General features: G+C 45.7%; 2 protein-coding genes across 2 annotated transcripts in view; both read right to left on the bottom strand.

The window, feature by feature from the left end:
• Positions 1 to 707: 707 nt before the first annotated feature.
• HTRA4 (HtrA serine peptidase 4) lies at positions 708 to 13,664 on the bottom strand. The gene is made up of 9 exons (XM_056860071.1): positions 13,220 to 13,664; positions 9,638 to 9,779; positions 8,219 to 8,423; positions 7,206 to 7,400; positions 6,329 to 6,361; positions 4,866 to 4,980; positions 4,129 to 4,186; positions 2,561 to 2,656; positions 708 to 936 (listed from the first exon to the last, which is right to left on the bottom strand). The coding sequence occupies exons 1-9, from the start codon at positions 13,662 to 13,664 to the stop codon at positions 771 to 773; spliced, it is 1,455 nt and encodes a 484-aa protein (XP_056716049.1). The 3' UTR covers positions 708 to 770.
• A 9,488-nt stretch (positions 13,665 to 23,152) lies between these two features.
• Positions 23,153 to 25,983, bottom strand: part of PLEKHA2 (pleckstrin homology domain containing A2) — a 45,559-nt gene continuing 42,728 nt past the window's right edge. Inside the window, exons 10-11 of the mRNA XM_056860699.1 lie at positions 25,825 to 25,902; positions 23,153 to 23,591 (exon numbers count right to left, since the gene is read on the bottom strand). Of these exons, the coding sequence (XP_056716677.1) occupies positions 23,223 to 23,591; positions 25,825 to 25,902 (447 nt within the window). The 3' untranslated portion in view covers positions 23,153 to 23,222. The remainder of the gene's footprint in view (positions 23,592 to 25,824; positions 25,903 to 25,983) is intronic.

Here is a 25,983-nt window from a genome sequence, read left to right as displayed (position 1 = left end):
ATTAGCTGTTTGTTGTTGGCAAGAACACTTGCAGGAAGTAAGTATCTGGCATATGTATGAGGGAAGAGCACAAGATAGCAGAGTAATGGGGTACCTACTTACCAATGTTAGGATTACAGTCCATTCTACCAAATGTAATTCAACTAGTGCGCTTTTCAAAAACGTTTTCTAAGAATAAAGTCTAGATGCTTGAGATTTGATTCTGAGATCACATAAGTCACTGCTCTAAAACATCCATTAGTGGCTTGTCATTAGAGATTGTCATAAAATATCAGTTGGAGAAGGGGGGGTGCAAAAGGGTTTAGAAAGAAATATTCATGAAAGCAGATGGATGGGCTGGAGCCTCCAGGGGTTTTACTGGCTCTTCCAAGTAGCGCTGTATTAAATGTACTGTTTATCTTGCAGGCAACCGTTGGCAATTGATGCACCTTCCTCTGCAGTGTTCAACCTCTGACTGCACCCCCCCTCCATAAAATGGATGTTGGATTACCCCTTAGTCCCTTACGGAGTAGGGTTTGTGCCCAGAAGCTCTTGCATTGATAGAGGACACGGGACAAGTGAACAGCATCTCCTGTCTACCTATATAGTTGTTATGGAAATACAGCTTTTTGCCATTTGGTCTCACTTGGATGGAAGGAACTTTAAAAAGAAACTGGTTTCTTGCACTTTTCTTGTTGGACACCTTGTACATGGAGTCATCCCCTCCATGCCTCTTGTTATCGGTTGTAATTTAAGATTTCACACCTTCCTTTGCTGCAGAAGGGCAACTTTTAATCAATTTCATCTGGAGTCACTGTCAAGATGGCATCTTCGTTTCCTCGCCGCACCACAATGGCCAGCGTGTTGGTGTTCTGCACAGCATCCATGACGTCTCGGGTCGAAGTGACAGTTTTCCCATTAATTGCTATGATGACATCACCATCTCGGAAGCCAGCACTTCAACCAAAACCAGAGATTTTAAAATCAGTAAGGACAGGAATTTTACTTGTGCCTCTAACCAGTAGTAGCCACTACAGTGAGTTAAAGGGTTAGCATCGCTTATCTATCAAAGTTCTTGTAGGTTAATTCCTAAGCTTGCAAAGAAGCCTGCCCCTTTAAAGGCATGAAGCCGGGTCTCTATAGGCACATGACACTTCAGGGGGATTTAGGATCTTGTTATACATTCTTACACTCAAGGTTGCTTTATTTATAGGAAAGTTAGCATGACAAGTTCACCAGGATTTATCACACAACAGCATAGAAGGTCCACAATAAGATGATACATGCTACAAATTCTTCATAAATACATCCAGCATTATGCTGCGTTTGTGATTTGATCAGTTACATGAATCTCCTGCTAAGTGCCACTAGAACAGGGGTAGTATTCACAGAAGAGGGCAACTAATGCTGTCTTAAGAGTTCTTTATTCATGTATCCGCTCCTAGCAGGATGAAGAGCAGCAGCTGCGGCTTAGTAAAAGTGCTTCAAAGCAAATAGTTTTTAAGGGCTTGTGTTTTTATTTTAACTAAGCAAGCAGGCATATGTCTGAGGCTAGATATATTCTACAAACAGAAGAACTTCCTAACGCAAGAAGCTCCCTTGAGGCAGAGGCATCACTACCAGCAGTGAAATGGATCTTTGGGATCCAACCTACTTCACTTGACCCCACGTACTGAAGTCACTGAGCAGCCGTACTCAGTCCATTCACAAAGCTCAAGGGGACTGCATCTTATTCTTCTAGGATAGTTTTTCTAACATTTTAATTGGAACTGAGGTCTGCTGCTGTTACTGTAAGAAAGCCTTACGTTAATGGGTGCAAAAAGTCTATTCTGAACAACCCATCTTGGAGCAGCTTCTGCTTCCCCTATCATTGCCTCTCCAGCAAGTCTCAAGCATGCACGTACAAGTTCCATCCATCACAAAGATTTCAGTTAGCCAAGATTGAGCCAAAAGATTTGTCAAGATTCGCTGGTTCGAAGTCAGAGGGTACATGTACAAGATCAACGTTTTACTTCTGTCTCTTGAGTAGGGTATAGGGACACAAAGGATCTTATCTACAGCCAGATCATTGATGAGGTAGTTATCTGTTTGAGCTCATGGGTGAATTAAGTCACTACCCACTCCCTATTATGTACATGACCCCCTTCTGTAAGAGCTGCTAAAGAATCACAGGTCTGGAAGGAAGGGCTATATAAAACCAGCTGTTTCTAAGCAAGAAACATGTTCCCTGTGTATTGCCATTAACTGACACATTGTACTATCCCTTACTAAACTAGCACAGTACCCTTTCACTAGTTCACCAGCACTTGAAACTAATGTGGCACAGAGAAGTAATGAAAAAACAGGAATGTTTGCAGCTGAAAAGTGCCCCTGTGATCCAGTTCTGCTCTTCTCGATTTGAAAGTGTTCAAGCCACCCAAGATGATCCTTGGTGGGCCAGCACGGATGACTGAGTGGGAATAGTGCAATCAGAGTAGAAAGAGGTACTCTCAAATTCAAGACGTGTTCAGAGATGGAAGACTGGTCATTTTTTCTTCTGCTTTCTGTCCCATCCCAGGTAATAATATGTTAAATCTTTTACCTTGCAGCAGCTGTTCCTTGAATCACTTCATAGACGTAGACCCCAGAGCTCAGGTCTGGGAAATCCCTATCTCTCCGCCTCAGCTCACGAATAAGACTGAGAAGAGAAAACAGGACAGCTCAACTGGGCTGTCTAGAATCCTACGTTAACATATCCCAAGTGTTGCTAACAGATGTCCGCACTAGGTAGCGAAGTGTGTACATCCACTGTGCCTGAGGCCTGGGTTGAAAATAGACTGTACTGAAAGACTCCAACCTTCCAGCAGAAAATATCACTGGGAATGGAAGGGGGGAGTGTTGTGTATGGTTAGTGCTTTCATGCCACCAGAGGACAGCAGAAGGTGCTATGACATAATGTGGGCTGCATTTGTCCTGAAACCTAAAGGAGGGGAGTTGAGTGGCCTCTGAGGATGCCCATCTGGCAATTCCTTCCATCAAATGGTCTTTTAAAGGTGCAAAGCATCATTTCTCTTTTGTGGATATTGAAAAGTTTCTCAAAAGACCGAACAAGTTGGAAACAGGTGAAATTTTCAAGTACAAACTGATAAATTAGGCTTGGAGGAAATGTACCAATAGGGAAATATCACTAGTAGAAAGTTTTCAATGTCCACAAAAGATTCCCTGCCCCTACAAGTGAATAGACTGCAGAAGCCAGTAAGATGGCTGGAATGGCTACAGAGAAGGCCCACGAGCTGGCAGAAATGGAACACACCCTCACGGGTTGGAGATAACCGACAGGTGCTGCTGTACTGAGGGAAGCTGACATATGGGAATATATTGGGAGAGACACTCCCAATGTATATGGGCTCCAGGTCATGAAGGGCTAAGCACCTTGAGCTTGGCGACAGTAGGCGACCACTACAAGGATTGCAAAATAGGTGTGATGTGATCTCTGAGGCTTTCCCCTGATAGCAGACAAACTGCTACACTTTGCACCAAATGCATTTCCTGAATCCAGGCCTGAAGTTCAAATTGAAATGGGTCAAGGAAGATGCATCATCCAGATATTTATGTAATTGCTTAGCTGCTACCTGGTTCAATCATTTTGCCAAAAAGGGAAGTTAGAGTCTGGCCTGTAGCTAGCCAACACATGAACATCCAAAGTAAGCTTTTTCAATACATATCTTATTTAGGAAAAACTGTCTTGACCACTGAGGAGTTCACAATTCTCCATAATACAGTACACACATAGGGACTCCTTGCAAGATTTCACAAGCCATGATTGGCAAAGGTCCAAACTACAAGTAGCAGCTCCCAGAGAACCCCACAACTATATCAACATCCCTCAGTTAAGACAAATTATCTATACAAAATGGGGCAGCAGACACCACTACCAAAGCACCCATTGATAAGTTGGTATTCAGGTGGAACAGCCAAGGGCAAATTCCCATTTTTAGGACTTGTCAAAGTCTAGATCACCCTAAAATGAGCTAGAAGCAATTCGATAGTTTGATATATCCAGGTAGTCACAAGCTGGCTGCTCTTATCAGGTCATAAGCCTCGTAAGTCAACTTTAAAACAAGAGATGGTCAAAGGAAAAAAGAAATTGGGGGTGGGGAGAGAACTTACTTGAAAGTGAGAGGAAGCATGCGGAGTCCCAAGTACTTTTTCTTGGGTCTACTGTTCCCTAGAGAGACAGAGGGTCAAACGTATTCTCACATAGTCAAGTAAAATGCACAGGCCCAGACTGTCAGGCCTGGTTCACCCACAGTCCTCATTCTCTTACCACCCATCCAGTGTGAATATGGCCTATGTGTTCTCTGTACAAAGCTCTGTGTGCAAGTCCACATTGCCCAATTTGTCTGCTAAAACACCAAAAAATTAAGTGTGTTATCTCCCTCTCCAAAAGTAGGTCCAAATCTGCTCATGACGTAACCGCTTGCCAAACAAAAGCTATCAGAAAGAAAACTCTAGCCCAGCAAATACATCAAAAACTCAAAAGACAGCAGAGTAAGATTTTTACAGCACTTTCTGGTAGCAGTATGGGAGGAGTTGATGGCTGGGCCCAATGCAAGCAGCCACTGGGTTGCAGCCAGTATAATGAGGTTATACCTCCTGGCTGCCCACAGCTCACCAGCGCAGTGGCCTGTCAGGAACTTTCATGGTGAGTTAAAGGGTCAATTTGTCCCTGCACAGATCTGGATGGCATGAATCTATTGCAGGTTCAATGTGTGACCTAGTAGGCCATGGTTCTTTCCCATCATGCTGCACTCTGTGTACAATGTATAAGGTGAGGCACCATGTGTGAACTTTACCTCAGAAAATCAAGACCTTTTTAACCAATGAGTTTTTCCCAATACCCTTACCTTTCACCTGGCGATTGTGAGACTCTTCTAGGAACTGGCGGATTCGATCTGAGGGGATGGCGAAGGAGATGCCGGCTGTCACCTTCAACGTGTTCATCCCAATGACTTCTCCATCCTGTTGGGAAGGTCACCACAGTCACGACTAAACTGGAGGCACTTAGGCAGAAGCAAGGATGCAACTTGGCAAAACGGAGCAGGGGATGACATTGAACATTCACCTAAACTCAAGAAGTACACAATAACAAGGAAACATCTCTCACTAGAGATGTGGGAGTCAGGAGGGGAGCCCCATTACATTATGGGGAGGGGAGGACATCACACCAAAGCTATGGTAACCATACACAGAAACAGTACTGAAATACCTATATCTAGAAATAAAGGCAAATTCTCTGCTTATTCCAATGCAAAACTTGCAATGCTATATTTTTTATTCAAATAGAAGAAGAGGTGGTTTTTAATACCCCGCTTTTCTCTACCCTAAGGCAGCTCAAACCATCTTACAATCACCTTCCCTTCCTCTCTGTGAGGTAGATGGGGCTGAGAGTTCAGAGAGATTCGACTAGCCCAAACTCACCCAGCAGTCTTCATGTGTAGGAGTAGGGAAACAAATCCAGTTCACCAGATTAGAGTCTACTGCTCATGTGGAGGAGTGGGGAATCAAACCCGGTTCTCCCGATTAATCCACTGCTCTTAACCACTACACTATGCTAGCTCTCAAAAGAAGCTGTTTTAGTATAACCTAAACATTGTCGGTTTCAGGTAGTCAGCTCAAGGTTGACTCAGCCTTCCATCCTTCCGAGGTCGGTGAAATGAGTACCCAGCTTGCTGGGGGTAAAGGGAAGATGACTGGGGAAGGCACTGGCAAACCACCCCGCAAACAAAGTCTGCCTAGTAAACGTCGGGATGTGACGTTACCCCATGGGTCAGGAATGACCCGGTGCTTGCACAGGGGACCTTTACCTTTAAACATTGTCTGGATAATCGACCAACGCAGCTGCTGTATTTAAGCCCAAGCTGTTTGCTAGTTTATTATTATATATCCTTGATGAAGAAAAGTTTTCCCTACAAATATACTGGGTATATCAGAGGTATGGAGGGAGGGAAGATTACCTTTCTCAGGTTTTAAATCTGGATGTTTAAATTGTTCCTACCCAGCACTGCTATGGCCTTTATATTTAAACTTGACATGGTACTACTGTTGGTGAAGGAGGTTCTACAACAGTGGTCTACAGCCTGGGTGTTCTTCCCACTCAAGGGACAGCTCTGTACTCCTCATTCTTTGGAAGTCTGAGCTCTGGAGGGTGGTATTAGCTTGAGAGTCAGCCAGGCAGAATTTGGAGAAAGAAAGTTGGGATCTCTCGTATATGGAGTACATTATTAAAAACAATGACAGTGACACATAGATTTTCCATCAGCTTGGGCAAAATTTAGAGGCAAGGAAGAGCAGCAGCAAAATATCTTACCAAATTCACCAAGGGCCCTCCAGAATTTCCATACTGCAAGAGAATTGAAAAGGAAGTTCATCATCCATTTCTTCTGGCAGAATTCATGGGAAACTGAACATATGCAGACAGTTTACAGCACCTTTATTTGCGTTTAAAGAGGCCTCAAACTGACCCATCAGCCTAACCTGATCTCGTCAGAGCTTGGAAGCTAAGCAGGGTTGGCCATGGTTAGTACACAGATGAGACACCATCAAGGAAGGCTGGGGTTGCTATGCAGAGGAAGGCAATGGCAAACCACCTCTGCTCATCTCTTGCCTTGAAAGCCCCATGGTCCTGGGGTTGCCATGAGTCAGTTGTGATTTGATAACACACGATTATTTAAATTGTGACATTCTAAGAGAGTTCAGAGCAACAAGGATAGGTTGACCTTTGTTTGCTGTAGTCATTTCTTCCCATCCACAGCCCCACATATGCTCCAGTGTACTCATGGGAACGTGTGTGTGTGTGGATGGGTAAGTTGCCCATTTCACATCAAATGAGGAGGCAGATTTGCTTGTGCATAGGAATACAGAATTTCCACCCTATGGAGGTCACAGTTCTCTTTGGTAATCCACTCGTAAGTGGGCAAATCCCTATTTTTCACATTCTCTTGTTTCCTTAGAGCTGGTATGTAGAAGTCCCTCCCCTCCATCCCTGCTGGAGCCATGTGAAAAGCTATGCTTGGTGGTATTAAAATGGGATGGAAAAGAGCAACTGCTTGTGGGGAACTCTTTAGGGAACAGAGTCTCATAGTGAGGTTTGAAAAACTGGAAAACCAATTCTTTACCATGCACGGTGGCAGTGCTGCTACCAGTTGCCGAACTGTTCAGGGAAGCCCCCCAGAGGAGTCTCTTACATTGATAATGGCGTCCGTCTGGATGTATTCCATATCGGAGTCCTTCAGCCCAAGCTCTCTGCCATCTCTCTGAGTGCTGCTTACAATTCCTGTTGTCACGGTGTTTTGCAAGGAGAAAGGACTGCCCAGAGCCACCACGAATTCCCCAGGCCGAAGGTCAGAGGATCTGCCCAGTAGGAGAACTGGGAGAACCATCTACACAGTAATGGAAACACTAAGCTTGTAAACATTCCTGGCCTCCTGTGGCAATGCAGAATTTTCTCCAGGTGAGCGAGCAATTAAAATATAGCCTGCTTGGTACAGGCTAAAAATGGACTCTTGTAAGCTAGTAAAATTTTATGGACTTATTTGAAAGTGACTAAACACTAGGCATGAGATAATTGTAGCCACAGGACAGGGTCAGCCCAAGACCAAAGGCAGAATGTTTGGCAAAATATAAAATGTTTGTAGCCACAAAGACTAGAGGTGTCCATATCAGACTAAACGGGACCTTCCAGTTGTATTTTGTTGATTCCCCCCCCCCCCCAAAGTACTGCTGTATCTTCCCACAACTGTAATGGTACTTTTTTACTCTTTCCCAACATGTTCTCCTCAAACTGTAATATCATCTAACAGATGTGGATTCTCCCCCTGAAACACTAAAATGTCTGGCTCTGCCTGGAAATCCAAGATTCAGACATAAAAGTACCCCTAAACAGAACAAGGCGAGTGACCTCAGGTGATGGGGATCTATGGAACACCAACATTGCTGAACAATTCCCCAAAGTTCTCAAAAACCAACCCAGATGCGCCCCCAATTGATGGCAAATAATAGTTGGGGGAATTCTGGGTTCCAACATCACGCCATGGTTGTTTGCACCAAGTCTGTAGCTTCTCACAGTTTCTATCTCAACAGCCCAAACCTTGTGGATGAAATTCTGCCACCCCAACTATGCCAACAAAAAGGCCAAGGAAGCTGCATTCGTGCCTCTAGTGCTCAATGATGCCCCTCTGGAAAGCAAGGTTGTACTCACATTGGTATTTATCTTGATCAGGGCAATGTCCAGCTTGTGGTCAACATCTTGGACTTTGGCATCGAACTTCTGGCCACTCTTGAGCTCCACTTGGATCCTCTGCTTGTTAGTGAGAACGTGGGCGTTGGTGAGGATCAGGCCATCCTCAGACACAATGAAGCCCGAACCACTGGACACCAGGATCTCTTTGTTCGAGTAAGGCAACCTGCCCCAGGATCACCGACATTTGTTTTCACCAACAATTGTATCATTTAAGTCTTTTTTCTGAAGTAATTTAATTTATTATTATTACAGTCCTTAGACCAAGCATAAAATGTTTGCAGTTACATGGTGTACCCAAACCGGCAGTATAAAACAATGTGTGTGTGTAAAGTGCCGTCAAGTCACAGCAGACTTATGGCGACCCCTTTTGGGGGTTTTCATACATTTGATTAAAACATGATCTAAAATATTACTCTTTAAAAAATTGGTCAACAATATAAATTTAAACAATCAGTCCCCTCTACAACTTTCCATGTCTATTTGGATTTCTTATAATTAAATACTATTCTACAAAACTTGGCCACAAACTTTGTTACCTGAGAAAATGCATCCTTAAGAAGGATGTTAACTGTAACAGATTCAGGATAGCCAGTGTCCTTTCTTAAAAGAGGGCCAAGAATCTTCTCCCTGTCCTCCTTATAGTACCCACACCTGAGAAGGACATGTTGCAGTTAATTAACTATCAGTTAATTGTGGCAACCATTTTGTGGCGGGCACAGCCACAAAAAGGTTGCCACAATTAACTGATGAAGATATCTTTTAATGGGGGGGGGGGTACTTCTCAAATGATCTCGTCAGATCTCAGAAGCTAAGCAGGGTCGGCCCTGGTTAGTATTTGGATGGGAGACCAAGGAATACCAGGGTTGCTGTGCAGAGGAAGGCACTGGCAAACCACTTCTGTTAGTCTCTTGCCAGGAAAACCCCAAAAGAGGTCGCCATAAGTCGGATCCGACTTGATGGTACTTTACACACACACACACACACTTCTCAAATAAGCTTTCCTTCTCAAATAAGCTGTTTTTAAAATGTCTATTTAGAGAGACTGAAATGAGTCATCCCTCTGCTCACTTCTCCCTTGAAAAGAGGAGCCGCTATAGTGCTGCCATGCAATGTCCGGCCTAGAGAACAGAACACCGCAGTCCTATCGCTGCTTCTTCATGACCTTCAAAGGGGATTTAAGGCAGACACAGAGTGATGATGGCCATTTCTGACCTGCCCTTCATTGTTCCAGTGGCTTAGCACCAGCACAGCTAGAACAAGTGCAGCAGCTGCTGGGAGGAGAGTCAGAGAAGGATAAGGTGGATTAAATGGCAAAGGTGGATGGTTAAAAGCTCAGTAGATGGAGAGCACAATCTGGCAAGGCAGCCCTTCTGTTACCTGCGGAAGAGTTCCAAGTGCACAACTGCAGGAGCAATCTTCTCAACAACATCAGCAATGAAGTTGAACTTGTAGCGCAGGCCATTGGTATCCACAGCACCTGCAAGACACAGGATACCTGTATCACTCACCGGGCAAGAAGCTGGCATAGCACAATGGTGAATGCAAAGGCAATCCTGAACAGAGTTATACCCTTCTAAGTCCATCAGTGGGCTTAGAAGGGTGGAACTTTGCTTAGGATGGCACTGTGTGTGTGTGTGTGTGTGAAGTATTTTGAACACTGAAAGTGCTAATTTTATTATAACTTCATCTGAGTGGCCAAGATACTTTGCAACCTAACATTACTGTTGCAAATGATGAGAGGCACTGCTTCTCGACAGAATCCATTCACACCTTCAGATATGTCACCTGATCATTTTATACTCAGTCACCTGCACACTGGATGAATCAAAGCTGAACACATGACATGGCGTACTCCACTGAAAGCAAAGTGTGTGATTTTATAAAAGACATAGGCATATACATGATTCGAAATGTTTTAATGTTTGAAGTGTTTTAATGTCTGCCACCTTGGAGACCCTGAGTTGGGTGGAAAGTCAGCACAGAAATGTTATAAATAAAGTAAAAATAAAATTAAGAGCAACTGCATTCAAACAGGTTCTGGATCCTAGAAGGATGGAAGTTCATATGTAAAGAAATGGCTGACTTTTAACAAATGACATTTCAACTTCTGCCTTTATCGGTCAAACTACATGTGACACTGAGGATTCAGGAATGGATCCCCATATATGCCTTCAAAGCAACTATGGAGAGAACCAATCTGTTCCGGGGCGTGAAGGGTGGGGTGTTAACCCTTTAACTCCATCTAATTTCTCCAATCAGAAATATCGGATCATTGCCTTAAAAACTCAGCTTTGCAGTCAGGAAAATGGCATGAGGTGAGGGTTAATACTCTCCATTTTTTCATAGTGGTGTAGCCTGACCTATATCAACTCCCACCCACCCACCACAAGTACTCTTTGCAGATAACTTACAGGTCTAGGGACACCAATTATGGCAGTCGCCTTGTTTGAAATCCAGTGATGGCAGTTAAACAGCTCTGCACTCCAAAATAAGCTTTGAGCCACCACAATTCAAACAGGCTCAGAATCTGGAGACTGTGCTCTGCAAAGTGCCATGGGGTTGAGCTTGATCCACAGCCTGGTTTGAACAAAGCTCACCAAAACATCCTCAGATCTTCACTGTTCTACAACTTAGCAATCCAATCCAACAGAACTACTGGGCTACCACACAATGGAGAACTTTGCTCACAAATCAGGCTTCAGAGCAGCAAACACTTTATGGCACCTTGCAGGATACCAGCTTCTGTTTCCAGGGATACACAAGTCACAGTGATCCAAAACTGGTTTTGGAGTACAGCATCCACCAATCCTTATTCTTCAGCTACCAAGCAATGCCGAGCAAAGGGTTGCCTTACTTTGCTTCAGAGCGCTTTGATCAAAAATCTAAGCTTTAGACCAGGCACCACTTTATAGCATGAGGCAAAGTACCGTGTCCCGATTCTGGACTCGTATGAACTGGATTGCCCAAAGCTTATTTGGCGGTACAGCACTGCATCATTGCTTATACTTCATCTATTTAGCAGTGCAAATTATCTAATTCCTGGGTGCACACTGCTTTGGAGTTCTGATTGTACTGAAGAATAACAAACCAGGAACTGGTTACTATGATCATGAACTGGTTACTACGAACCAACTTCAGCTTCAGCTACACTTGAATCCCCTGTATGCTTGATACCTCAGAGAAGAATGCATAGACTCCACTAAAAGGATATCTGGGTTGCCATAAAATCATCTGCATTCTGCAATAGTTCATCTATACCTTTGCTGCTGCAGTTACCCAGCTGATGTAGACGCATGTGCGATCAAGCCTTTATCTTATTCAAGTGTATGTTTGGTTGACTCAAACAGCCTAGACAAAGATGATGTGTCTTGTTCCATCCATAAGATGCAATTGTAAATGGCAGCCTCATCCTTAGCCTCAGAACAGTGCAGAGAAAGAACAGTGCAGAAAAAGGTGGGGTTAACCCTTTAACTTTCACCCAGCTTCAGTATTTGAAACTGGGTTCCCCAATATGCTATGGCATTTGAAAGGCAAAAGATTGTCCTTATAAACCAGATATTTTCCTTTTAAATGCTAACAACAAAGAAAAATTAAGTGGAGGCTGAAGAGTTAACTCCCCACACTGTCTTTCGCGTGGCCCATAGGCAAAGTGAGGTTGCAGGAGCCTACAGACCCCAGAAGAATGTGATCTTTCTCTCATCTGTGTGACCTATGCTGAGCAGTTTCATCCACTTAGTTCCTTCCCCTATCCATCTAGGATTTCTACAATTTATTGTCCTTTTTATTCCACCCTTCCCCCAAGGAGCTCAGTGTAGGTCTTCCCAATAATATCACCACAACAACCCTGGTAGGTTAAGTGACAGGTCTCCCAGAGAGTTGGAGCTCAGTGTAGCACACATAGGTCTTCCCACCACTAATATCATCACAACAACCCTGCAAGGTAGGTTAAGTGACAGGTCTCCCAGAGAGCCGGAGCTCAGTGTAGCATACATAAGTCTTCCCACCACTAATATCATCACAACAACCCTTTGAGGTAGGTTAAGTGACAGGTCTCCTAGAGAGTTGGAGCGCAGTGCAGCACACATAAGTCTTCCCACCACTAATATCATCACAACAACCCTTCGAGGTAGGTTAAGTGACCGGCCTCCCAGAGAGTTGGAGTGCAGTGTGGCACGCATAAGTCTTCCCACCACTAATATCATCACAACAACCCTGCGAGGAAGGTTAAGTGACAGGTCCCCCAGAGAGCTGGAGCTCAGTGTCGCTCACATAGGTCTTCCCACCACTAATATCATCACAACAACCCTTCGAGGTAGGTTAAGTGACCGGCCTCCCAGAGAGATGGAGCGCAGTGCGGCACGCATGAGTCTTCCCACCACTAATATCATCACAACAACCCTACGAGGTAGGTTAAGTGACCAGCCTCCCAGAGAGTTGGAGCGCAGTGCGGCACGCATAAGTCTTCCCACCACTAATATCATCACAACAACCCTTCGAGGTAGGTTAAGTGACCGGTCTCCCAGAGAGCCGGAGCGCAGTGTCGCTCACATAGGTCTTTCCACCACTAATCTCGTCACAACAACCCTTCGAGGTCGGTTAAGTGACCGGCCTCCCAGAGAGTTGGAGCGCAGTGCGGCACGCATAAGTCTTCCCACCACTAATATCATCACAACAACCCTTCGAGGTAGGTTAAGTGACCGGTCTCCCAGAGAGCCGGAGCGCAGTGTCGCTCACATAGGTCTTTCCACCACTAATATCGTCACAACAACCCTTCGAGGTCGGTTAAGTGACCGGCCTCCCAGAGAGTTGGAGCGCAGTGCGGCACGCATAAGTCTTCCCACCATAATCTCATCACAACCACCCTGCCAGGTCGGGGCAGTGACCGGTCTCCCAGCGAGCCTTGTGGCGGACTGGGGACTTGCACCCGCTCCTTCCACCCCGCAGCCCTGGCCCCCTCACTTGTGTCCCCGCAGCTGCCCTTCTGCACGGCGACGACGGCCGGCCGGTCCCGCAGGCGCCCCTGCCCGTTGTGGGCGCGCAGCTGGCAGAGGCTGCGGTAGGTGCGGCCGTCGCTGCCGCAGACGGGGCGCGCGGACTCGGCGCACGTGCAGGAGCCCCGCTGGCGGCCGCCGCCGGGGCCGCGGCGGCAGAGGAGGCCGTGCGCGCAAAGGCCGCCAGGGGCGCACGGCTGTCCCTCGCCCGGCGCGCACTCCCAGCAGCAGCCGCAGCCGTCGGGCTGCAGGAGGCCCCCGGCGGCGGCGCAGGCGTGGGGCGAGCGCGGAGGGCAGCGCGCCCGCTCGCACACGGCCGGGCAGGGCGGCGCGGGGGCCGACGGCGCGCCCCACAGGGCCAGCGGCAGGAGCAGCGCGCGGAGCAGGGCCGGCAGCCCCGGGGCCGCAGCCATGGTCGTCGGAGGAGGGAGGCGCGCAGGAGACCCGCGTGGCCGGCGACTCCCCCCCCGACGGCCCGAGGGCCCCTTTTATGGCTGGCCTCTTGGAGGGCTGCGGCCAAGAGGGGCGGGGAACGGCGAGCCCACGAGCCTCGGGGGGCCAGAGGGGGGCGCCTTCGTCCGAAATCGCATGAACACATGAAGCTGCCTTCGACTGGTTCTTGTCGGTTATCCGGGCTGTGTAACCGTGGTCTTGGTATTCCCCCCCCCCCCCCGCCTTAGACTGGTTCAGACCCTACGTCCACCAAAGTCAGGACTGGCTACTCAGGACGGCAGCTAGGGGTCTCTTTTCACTTACATAGACTGCAAAAGATCAACCTGGTCAAGGTCCTTTGAGAAGTTCGTGCGCAACGTTGTGAAGTTGGATACATTTTGGTTACATTGGATACAGGCTGGAAACTCCTTTCTGCTGCTCTTTACATCTGTGCATATTTGTGCAAATCGACTCAGTTTGTGGTATTGTATTGCCCTGCCCTGGACGGCCCAGGCTAGCCTGATCTCGTCAGATCTCAGAAGCTAAGCAGGGTCGGCCCTGGTTAGTATTTGGATGGGAGACCACCAAGGAATACCAGGGTTGCTGGGCAGAGGAAGGCACTGGCAAACCACCTCTGCTAGTCTCTTGCCAGAAAAACCCCAAAAGGGGTCGCCATAAATCGGCTGCGACTTGATGGCACTTTACACACACACACACACACACACACACACACGTGATATTGTATTTGTATCTACCTTTTGCTCTTGTTGTCACCTTTGTATTATAGATTTTCACATTTATTATATACATTTGTTGTGCTGTTCCTTGCTTTGCTACTTACTATACAGCACAGAGCCTTTATTTGCTTGTGGAACCTCCAGGTACTAGCTGGGGATCTCCTGCTATTACAACTGATCTCCAGCCGATAGAGATCAGATCACCTGGAAAAAATGGCCGCTTCGGCAATTGGACTCTATGGCATTGGAGTCCCTCCCCTCCCCAAACCCTGCCTTCCTCAGGCTCCACCCCAAAAACCTCCTGTGGGTGGCCAAGAGAGACCTGCCTACCGGCAGCAGCTCTCCAAGGTCTCAGGCAGAGGTCTTTCACATCACCTACCTGCCTAGTCCCTTTAACTGGAGATGCCGGGGATTGAACCTGGGACCTTCTGCATGCCAAGCAGATGCTCTACCGAGGGGAAATACTTCGTTTCTAGAAGAAGAAGCTTATAACAGCGGCAATCAGGCATGAGCATACAAAGCAACTGAACTCCAAACAAGTTCTTGAAAGGATTTACATGAAAAATAATATACGGAGGAAATTTTTTTAAAACGGAAGCAAACCTTAACACACTCCTGCCCTCAAATTACGGGTTTTATAAATAACCAACTCTTCCCATCAATCAGTGTGGTAGACTCTGTTCGTTCATGACAAGTAGAACCTGAACAGTAAATGCCACATTACTGGCATATTTTTATCCCACCCTTCCTGTAAGAAGTTTGGGGCAGTATTAGGATTGCCACCTCCGAATAAGGAAATTCCTGGAGATTTGGAGGTCGAGCCTGGGGAGGGAGCTCAGCAGGGTAATAATGCCAGACTACACCCTCTGTACATCTCTGGCCTCCCATAACTATCTACTGAAATCATTAAAATCACTGAATGCTCCAAACTACAGTGGTAGCATTGGACAGCTAGTGGTGGCGGCCGGGTTCTGTTTCCTCCCTTCACTTCAACTACTGTAGCTGGTAAATTTTAATTGGGAGGAATGTTATAAATGGTGCCACAGATCCAGTTTTATTATATTTTATAATGCCATCATTGAGTTTTTTATTTATAGGATTTTAATGACTTATGTTTAGCTGATTGCTGTAAGCCATCCTGAGCCCTGCCTGCTTGGGGAAAGGGCGGAGTAGAAGTTGAACAACGTTAACTAAAAAATTCTCCAGGGGAACTTACCTCTGTAATATCCAGTTAGACATTCAGTCCTTTCCCCCCCTAAACAGCCCCAAACATCTCAGAAACGATCTGTTGGGTTGCTCTTTTCTGTGCCTTCTCTGTTCTGCAACATTTTTATTTTTTTTAGATTGTAGAACTATGAGAGCCAGCGTGGTCTAGTGGTTAAGGAGTCAGAGTAGGACTTGGGAAACCCATATTCAAATCCCCGCTTGAGCCATGGAGACTTGCCGGGTGACCTGGGGCCAGTCATACACTCTCAGCCCTGACCCTGGCTAGTATTTGGATGGGAGACCTCCAAGGAATACCAAAGGTCTCTTGCCTTAAAAACCTTTTAAAAAGCCATAAGTCAGCTGTCGATGGCAAAGAACTGTACCCAGAATTCCAAATGCAGCCAGACCATTGAGTTATAGAAAGGCACTTTTAATTTTCAATCCCTTTCATAATAATCTCCAGCACATAACTTTTTTCGGCAAGCATACACAGTCTGTGCTTTCAGTTTCAAGGCCCTAGCAACCCCCAGGTCTCTTCCTTAGTCACAGCCTGCTTCATTCCTGTCACACATTAGGGTTCTTTGCCCCAATGGGCATCACTTTATCAGTTCATAGTTCGAACCTCATTTGGCATATCACAATCTACTCACTCAGCTAGGAGATACCCTTTGGTACTCTTCAAATCTTGCTTGCGATTTCAGCATCTTAGATAATTTGATATCTGTCACAGATCTGGCTGCTTCTCTGCTTGCCTCACAAATATGGGTACACTTGAGGCCAAATTCTCAGAGCGTCCCCTTTCCATGTCAGACCAAACACATGTCCTCCAGAGCAATTATCCAAATCAGGGTCGAAGTGTCCAGTCTATACCAGGGTCCCAACTTTGAACTCACTGAATGTGTGGAAGGAGGAGGAGCAAAGATATTGGCAGCATCTCGTTGAATTTAGCTGGCCATATGCTTAGAGTCCCAACATGCATACAGTGGTCTTTACACAGTTGGGACTCTGCTTTTCACAAGGGTTAAGGTTGTTCATGTAGAGAATATGCATACCCAATTTATGCATATAAGGCCCAAATAATTCAGCAGGATTTGTGGAGATCCAGTATGCAGTCAGCTAGTACAATTCTGCTCCACTTCCCCCATACTTACCGAAGACATAAAGAGGGATATTTCTCTTCTATGCATGTTTTTGTCAGATGACTTTTTCTCATCATAGCATTCCGGACAGCTGGAAAACTTTTATTTCTAAGGGATAATCCTCATTGTTGATATTCTCAGATGTCAGGTGGGTTATCTTAATTGGGTGGGAGTATGAGTTGTAGTTACTGGGCCATTTCTGTGTAATTTATGCTCATGGTAATTGGTAGGTTTATTCTGATTTGTTTTAATTATACTGTTGCAAGCTATCCTACGCAGATGATGGGAAGCTGGCGTGTAATATTTTTTTAATACATCTACTTATCCTCAAGGATCTTTGCAATAAGGCTTCTACTTCCCTGCCTGATGGAAAGTAGAAGTTCCACAGGTACAGCTTTTTCTTGTAACATGCTCAATTTTTAAGGATACAGAAATTGTCCCTTTTAAAATGTTACCAAAACTCATACCCCTTCATCTTGCCACATATAAGGACTTACATAAGAAACTTTTGTTGTTGTCAAGCTGAAAACATAAATTTACCATAATTTTTGTAGTAAAAAAAATCATGACAGTTTAAATAACACCATAAAGTCAAGGCAGGAAGAAAAACACATTTAAAATGTTCACACCATTTTATTAAAAAACAACAACAAAGTTATCTTCGTACAGACCGAGTCACTGCACCGCACAAATGTTGCTCAAGGAAAAAAGTCACTCTACAGGAGTGCGATTCACAGCTGAGAATTATTAGTGGAAGTATCACAGCTAAATGCACAAGCAGCTCCAAAAAACGTATTAATAAAACAGAAATCCGGTGGTGATGATGGATCGGCTTGTTTTTCCCCAATTCTGCCTTGCTCACTAGTCTGTAACTTGAAAAGAAACTGGGTGGGATGCTTGGCAACAAGCAAACAAATCATGACAGCTTGATCCATCGGCTCAATTAAGTCAAAGAACATGGATTTCAGCCACGTGAGAACCTCTGGCTTCCACGGGACTTATTTTGACCTCGATCCAAGTTACTTGGGTTGAGCCAGATTGCAAATTGGGTTGTCCATGTGGCCTCCAGATCAGAAGATGGCAGCTGCGCAGCACAGACTGGTCAGTATCTTTATTCAGGAGTAGTACTGACTTCAGTGGGATTGTTTCCCTTGGGAGTGTGGTTAAGACTGCAACCTTCAGAGATAAGTTTTTTTTTAACCCTTTCATATAACTCTAGAACTTGGGGGTGGGGCAGGGGGTCACCAAACAAAAACGAGCCGTAGGTTCACGACAAGCAAAAGAAGCCACCTCTTCATACAATGACTTGCACATATGGTGATAACTCTGACACAGGACAAGACAAAGTCATAGCAGCTGTTGGCTAAATGTTACCTCCCTGTCGAAAAAAGGTATACCTCTAAGTGCCAAAAACTGGGCACAAAAAAGAGGTGATGGTGGATATTGCTGGTCTGTGACCTTCCCAAAGGCATCGAACTATCACTGGATAGAGGGAGTGCACCAGACTGGGTTGAACTTTGGTACAATCAAGAAAGGTTCTGGAATCTCCTCCTCCAAAACAGGCAGGCAGGCGTTCTCTTTCCAAGGCATGACTGATGCAGTCTGGCCTTGATGCGTGCAACAGACGCAGATCCTTTCCACTGCACTAGTCATATTCAGTATTTAGGGAAATTCTGGTGATCTGGCAGTAAACAGCTATTAATTACAGAAGGGGAATTAGGCTGCGCTCTCAGACAAGCCGCCTACACATGGCTCGGCTCCATGAGCTCACTGTGATGCAGACATGGTGAGGATTCCCAAGTGAATATTTTGCTTCATATTATAGCCTGAGTTAAGGCCAACTGAAGCCTCGCACAGGAAGAGGCCCTAATATGCTGAACCTAAGCAAGTTTTATTGATTTCAAAGGGTCCGTCTTTACAGGTAAGCATGCTGAAGATTTGCAGTCCAGGGCTTCCAATGCTAAGCATGTTTACCTGGGAGTAAGCACCACTGAATTAATCAAGTCTTTGATCAGGGTATGTTTCAAGGTTTCTGCCTAAAGCTCCAAACCTAAGCAAGTGTACCTGTAAGTCAGCTCCACTGGGGGAAAAAATCAAAAGGATTTCCAATTAAGGTTGCAAGCCTCTGGGCACTTCCACGGCAGTAAACACCACTGAACTCAGCGGAACTTGCTTCCCAGTAAATCTGCACAGGACTGCAATACACAGGTATGCAGAAAGCAAGCTGGTGCTTTCATGTGACTCCACTCCCACCCAATTGCTACAAATCTCTTCCACGCTTCTACCAAGATATTTCACTCATCAAACAAGCGATCAGGGAGGCGCTAGAGCTTTAGACCAGGGATCCCCAACCTTTTTGGAGCCTATGGGCACCTTTGGAATTCTGACACCGCGTGGCGGGCACAGCCACAAAACGGCTGCCACAGTGAAGATCCTTGTGCTGTGGTGGCAGCTGCTGCCGAAACAATGTTTTTAAAAATCCGCACAGCCAATCAAATCTCCCGTGGTCAATCAGAACCCTTGCTGGGCAAAAGCCCCACCTGGCCCTGCCCACTTTCTAAAAACATTTGGCGGGCACCAGGAAAGATGTCAGTGTTGCCATGGTGCCCGTAGACAGCACATTAGGGACTCCCGCTTTAGAAGATTACAAGAGGGTAGAAATGCAGCAGGGGAAGCTTTTCCCAGCATGCAGAAGTTGTGATTGGAAATGTTTTACCTGGAGAATTCTTGCCCATCCTGTAGATTGTTAAAAATAAAAGAGACCTTCCAGAAAATTGTTGGCAACCTTTGACAAGTTCATCAGTCTTAAAAAATATTCCAGTGATCATGTACCATTAGTGCAAACCAAGACAAAATTAAAAAGAAACCAATGGGTCAAACGTGTTTTCCTAAGCACAGTAAAAGGTAGCATCTTCCATTCAAACCAATTGATTTTTAGTTCTAAGTCCTCATCTTTTGACACAGATTAGTGGGAAAGTTGCAACTGCCTCTTCAGTTGGCAAGCCTTTTGCCTTTATAATCTATTGTATTGGCCCGATAAACTGATAATGGTACACCCAGTTCTATCCAAATTAGTACCATATAATACGTGTAAATTAGTCTGTGAGAGCAGTTCCAAAAATTTAAATCCAAATTTATGAATAACCTTAACTTTTGATCGATCCAAAATTGAAGCATGGATAGCAATTTGCCTTTATAAAAGCAATTCCATTCTGAGCCCAGAGTATCCATTCTGTTTCTGGGGAAATGGTTGGTGACTATATGAAAGAGGATGCTGGAGTAGATGAACCCATGATCTGATCTGCTTGTATTTCTTGGAGGCCTCCCATCCAAATACTTGCTAGGGTTGACTCTGCTTAGCTTCTGAGATTTGACGAGATTGGGCTAGCCTAGGCTATCCAGGTCAGGGCGCCTTACACCTCTACCTCCTAATTTTACTACATGTGTAAACCAAGCCTCAGGAATAACTACTTAGACACGCAACAGATGACTATCCACACAGATTCCAATCACAAAGACTTTTTAGGAAATGACTAGCACACACTTTGTTACTCCTATTCATTTCAATGAGGCCTGCTGCGTCTCTTCATGATCCCCTGCTCAGAAGAATCCCATGGTGGATTGTGGCCTTAAATCCAGAGATTTTCAAACCTTTTTAGGGCTAAGGTACACATTTATACCCTAAAAAGGTTCTCTTTTAAAGACAAGTTCGGAAATTATCCTGCCCCTAAAGTAGTCCCCTCCAAAATGTATCCATCTAGCAGAGGTTGACTGGAAGAAGCCGGAACTGTGTCATGCAGAGACCAGCAAGAGCCTCCTCTATGGGTATTTTGTGGTCACAGGAGCATTTCATCAATGAATTAATTTATTTCTTATGACACCTCTTATACCAGAAGACTGTGCCCCAGCAAAGTGTTGGAGAATCAACCCTACCTTCCATGCTCTGCTTAGAAAATAAATCTCTTAAGACACTGAGTCTCTTTTCCTTCCAAGAAGAACCTTCCTATGCATGGTTAGTTAATGCTGTGACTCTGTGGGGACACAGGAAAAGCAAAGCATCATGTGGTTCAGCTTAATGTGCTCAGCTTTCAAACAAACAGGTTTCTAGCCCTTATGAATGCCAATATAGGATTAAAAGAGTGTTGGCAATGCCTGTTGATACCTCAGAAGCATAGAGGCAGCTGAATAAGCCTGTACATGTTGTCAAGGGAATAACTCAGCTCAGAAACACTTACTTCCATGTAAATGTGCATAGGACTGGGCCGTAAGATGATCTAGTGGTTAGGGGTATCATGCCCCTCCCCAAGGACTAGCAACTCCAGAACAAGTTATACAAAAGGGGAAAAAATAAATTATGCAGTAATATGCAAATCATACAATTATCATAATTTATACACTCTGCAGCTCTTCCTAGCATGGAATTTGGATTGCCTACTTTTTATAGTGCCAAATACATACCAGGCTGGGTTATAAAAAGACCACGACATTGCTAAATTCAACTTTACATCTCATATGTACATAATCAGAAGGCATTTTGTGTTAATGCTATGCTTATCCAAAAGAAAGTTATTATATTATGCCATCTATTTGGCACTCTTCTAGTACCCCTGGCTTGATGCAAACTTGTCACGATCCTGCTGTGTGGAAAGCAACCTTTCGCATCCTTATCATATTGCAGGTATTTCAAGAGAAGCGTGCACAACCTGAGTATATTCCTACCACAGACATTTCCACAGTTTATAGGAAAGGAGTCCTTGCAGAGCTGAAAAAAAAGTTTCCCGATCCAGATCTGCTTGCACACCAATCCTCAATTTGCAACAGAAGTTGCTTTCAACCCATTCAGTGAGGCCTTTATGAGAATATAATGGCGCTATAGAAGAGCTTCCGCAAGGTGTATGGGATCTTCCTTTCAGACATGGATCTCTCCCTCACTGGACTGAGGGACCTGCCTAAAAACCCACAAAGCCCTAGAATTTATATCAAGAAATTTCCTCCCACCCCAATCATACCACACTGACAAATGACAAGCACTGCTCAGCTATGTAGTTAATGTGGAAATGTGGGAGGAGGAAAAGGTTCAAAAGGGGGAGTTCACTGTGAAATTCACGAGGTCCCTCCTGCCTTGTACAGAGCCCAAAAGATCTTAATGCAGATCAGGCACCCTTCGTGCAGGACCTGGTCCTTAGTCCTTCATTGGGGAAGATGGAACCAGGTGCTGAACAGAGCAGCTCAGCAATTCTCACACTTGGGCATATTGATCGTTCTCATTGGCATGTTATTTTGTGGCCTTTCCCTCACATTACACAGGAGGCTGCTTGAAAGTCTTCCACATTAAAGCCAGTCTCCTCCTGCACTCCAGTGCATCTGCACAGAAAAGCAAGGGTGAAGGGTTGCTATGCACAGAGACAGGTGTTGCTTGACATTTGTAATGCGACGCACACAGCACTCGCCCATTTCTCTCCCTTCCCCATTCGGTGCCACTGCACTGGAGTGCAGAAGGAGCTGAGTTTTCATTCGGCATTCATCACCGTTTGCTCTCAGAAAAGGCCTTCGATCATTTAATATGTTTTGCCATGCCCTTTCTGGATCACTGAAGGTCTCTATACCAGAGTTTAAAAATCCCTGTCTTAGATTTATTAAGCTACAATAAAAATACTGTCTTGTGAATACCCCACATTGGCTCACTTTCCTTTCTCCCAATTATCTTTGCTTACGGATGTTTTCCTATCTCCAGAGCGGTCTTCTGGTAAACTCCACCAATCTTATGCAATGGCAAAAAAGTCTGTGTGTTCTCCCCACAGCAGACGGGTGCCACGCTGACAGCCACAAGGAATTTCTACACCAGTAGCCTCAGTGCTTTCCCCCAGCCTCTGTAAGGATCAGCTGCACAAACCAGACTACCAGTGTGTCACTACCTGAGAGTGGGCGCAACCAGGTACATTAATATCTACTTGGCTCCAGAAAAGCCACACATACACACACAAACACACAGAGAAGGCAACCCCCTTCCCAAGGCGCCTACCTAAACTGACAACATGGCCTTCCTTTCACTATGAGAGAAGGCATCCAGTGGAAGATCTCCATTTTATGGAGGAAAAAGGCTTGATGAACTTCTCCCCAAGGTATAGGAGGCGAGGACAGATCACACCTTTTGCCTGATTTTGTAAACGTGGGAGGGCGAGGGGGTCAAACGATGGGGAGGAGCTTAACCCCTTGGGCACAGCTCATTCACCTATGCCTCAGACCTTGAGTAAGCCAGTGCTTGTGGTCCCCCTTCTGATTGTCCTTCCCAAGGCGAAGTTCATAGCACTGCAGTGGGTGCTCCTAGTCTCAGTTGTCTCAGCATATGCAAGCTAGCCAGCGTTCACCCAGCACACATTGGTGTTGGGCTCGCGGCTTCGTCTGAACCCTAAGCAGCTTCCCTGGGCTGCCTGCAAGCTCCGTTCTGTCTCTGCAGTCACACATCCGAGGTCCGGATGGTCTCATCGTCCAGGTCATACGGAAAGGGGTGCTCTTTAAAGTTCTGGGGTTCCGACCTGTGCCGTAATCGACCTCCCTGCAGGGCTCCGGCTTCTCTCTTTGTAAACACAGGTGCAAACTCAGAGTCCTTCAATTCAGCGGCCTGCTCTTTAACTGCAGACTGCTGCTTGCCTTCCGGCTGAGGCACGGGCGTCCAAGGCAGCCAACCCGACGTTGAGGGCCCTTTGCAGGCGGCCTTCTTCTCCTCTCCCAACTGCTTCAATCTAGCGATGGAGGGGATGGCTGAGCATGGCAGGGCGTGGCCTCCGCGTTTGCTCATGGACACAGACCTCACCAAGGGCATTTCCTGCATGGAGAGAAAGATGTGGCAGTCATTGTTTAAAAATAAAATCACCTGAAAATAATAACATCTTGCAAGAAAAGGTCATCACAAGCAGCCTACCTCACAAGCCCTGCTCACTGTGCCCCCACCTTCAGAGGTGGGGCAGGGGGCAACCAGAGACAGAGTCTTTTTCAGTGGTGGCACCTCGCCTGGGAAATGCCCTCCACTTTGAGGTTTGCCTGACTACCTGGTTCTAGTCTCTTTTAGGCACCAGGCCAAAACGTTCCCTTTTTCGCAGGCTTTTAACTAAGGGGTTTGAGCTTTTATTTGATCCTGTGTACCCAGCTTGCTGGGGGTATAGGGAAGATGACTGGGAAAGGCACTGGCAAACCACCCCGTAAACAAAGTCTGCCTAGAAAATGTCGGGATGTGACATCACACCATGGGTCAGAAATGACCCGGTGCTTGCACAGGGGACCTTTACCTTTTTAAAAAAATCTTAATTTTTGTATATCGACTGTTTCTAGCTGGAAGACTGTTTTAATGAACATCATTTTAGGCTGTTAATTGCTTTAATGCTCTGGCTGGGTTTTTCATGTAAATTTTGATATGTTTTTTTTAAATCATGTGCTGAAATGTCACGAGCAGGGTTCTCTAGAGAGGCAGCACAGTAATTTTCTAAATGAATAGATAATGCTGCTTTCAGCACCAGCCTTTACCATAAAGCAGCCCTTCCAAGAAAGGATATTCCAGAGGAGATGCCATTTCCCTGCTAAGCTTCATCAACATCAGCCAGTAAAAACAAAGAAAAAGAATCTCAAGGGAGGGGCTTCATCTGGTCTTTGGGAGTAAAAGGTAAAGGTCCCCTGTGTAAGCACCGGGTCATTCTTGACCCATGGGGTGACATCATATCCCGAAGTTTACTAGGCAGACTTTGTTTACAGGGTGTTTTGCCAGTGCCTTCCCCAGTCATCTTCCCTTTACCCCCAGCAAGCTGGGCACTCATTTTACCGACCTCAAAAGGATGGAAGGCTGAGTCAACCTTGAGCCGGCTACCTGAAACCGACTTCCATCAGGATCAAACTCAGGTCGTGAGCAGAGCTTGGACTGCAGTACTGCAGCTTACCACTCTGCACCACGGGGCGCAGCAACCCATTTTTCCAAGTTTGTCTTGTTTCTTCCCACTGCATTACTATCTCTCCTTTCATTCCTTTCCCCAACTGGCAAATTTCTCTTATCTGCCATGGTAAAAAAAATATATTTAAAAGGCAAAGGCACTGTGTGTCTAACAACAGCTCAGAAGCCAAAGGTGGAGCGAGCCAGGCAGTCAGGACAGGATTTCTCATAAGTAGAACATTATATTCACTTGCATGGGGTAAGATTATTCTGTGGCTGCATCCACAGCCATAGCTTTAAACAAGCTTGAGAAGCAGGCATTCAGGAGACTAAACAGAAATGTCAAGATTAAATGAATTTATTTTAACTTACTTTACTTATTTAAAAATGGGGTTGTGTGGACGGGAATGTGTTGCAGTTTAAAACAATTCCCAATTAAAACATTTGGAATGTTTTATTTGTGTAATTCATCCCTTGGATTATGAATAAGGTTGCTCGCAGTGCAAAGGAGAGTTACACCTTTCTCAATCCATTGAAGTCAATGAGCCCAAGACAGTAACTAGCATTCTAGGCCCATTCATTTAATCTTTGGAAGGCAGAATGATAACCCAAGGAAGTGATCCAACACCACTGAGTTTTGCCATACCCTTTGTTGTAGCTGTACATAAGAATATAAGACGAGCCCTGCTGGATCAAACCAGAGGTCCATCTAGTCCAGATCCTGCCTCACACAGTGGCCAACCAGTTCCTCTGGAGGGCCAACAACAGGGCATAGAGGCCGAGGCCTTCCCCGATGTTGCCTCTTGGCACTGGTAATCAGAGGTTTACTGCCTCTGAACATGGAGGTTCCCTTTAGTCACCAGAGACAGTAGTCACTAATAGACCTATCCTCTATGAAGGAAGGTGGAAACAGCCAGAAGCCCCTCTTGTTTTGCCTATGGCTTCTCTGAACACCCCCCCCCCCCCCGCAGCTGCCCATTCTTGGTCTTGTGCTGGAGAAAGCCAAAGCTTGTAAAGCTTCTCCTGGAAATGAGCTATTTGTCAAGTGTTTGCCCAAGACATTCAAATAAATGATGTCTGCTTAAAACAACAACCCCAGTTAATTGATGCTGAAATGTGAAGCGGAAAGGATATGACCTACCCTCGGGCAGCTCTTCAGCGCCTGCACCGCCCCCGTGATCATTTTAATCCAGCTGTGCATATCCTCAGGACTATAGGCCTGAAAAAGAAACACCAGCCAACAACTGTGAGATGCCTCCCTGGGCTGCGCACGTAGGGAACTCAGGAGTTGAGAAAAGGA

Source organism: Euleptes europaea, chromosome 14, assembly GCF_029931775.1.
Source record: "Euleptes europaea isolate rEulEur1 chromosome 14, rEulEur1.hap1, whole genome shotgun sequence".
NCBI classification, from domain to species: Eukaryota; Metazoa; Chordata; class Lepidosauria; order Squamata; family Sphaerodactylidae; genus Euleptes; species Euleptes europaea.
Note: the sequence above shows the minus strand (reverse complement) of the source record. Positions and strands in the feature narration are given on the sequence as shown.

What these genes read in the sequence shown, in the direction of transcription:
- HTRA4 (XM_056860071.1), bottom strand. Translation starts at nt 13,664, where the DNA reads ATGGCTGCGGCCCCGGGGCTGCCGGCCCTGCTCCGCGCGCTGCTCCTG. An exon ending in GAGGGCCCTTGGTGAATTTG is followed by an intron (nt 4,981 to 6,328) that starts GTAAGATATTTT and finishes CCTTCCCAACAG; the next exon opens with GATGGAGAAGTCATTGGGAT. An exon ending in TCACAATCGCCAGGTGAAAG is followed by an intron (nt 4,187 to 4,865) that starts GTAAGGGTATTG and finishes CTGTCTCTCTAG; the next exon opens with GGAACAGTAGACCCAAGAAA.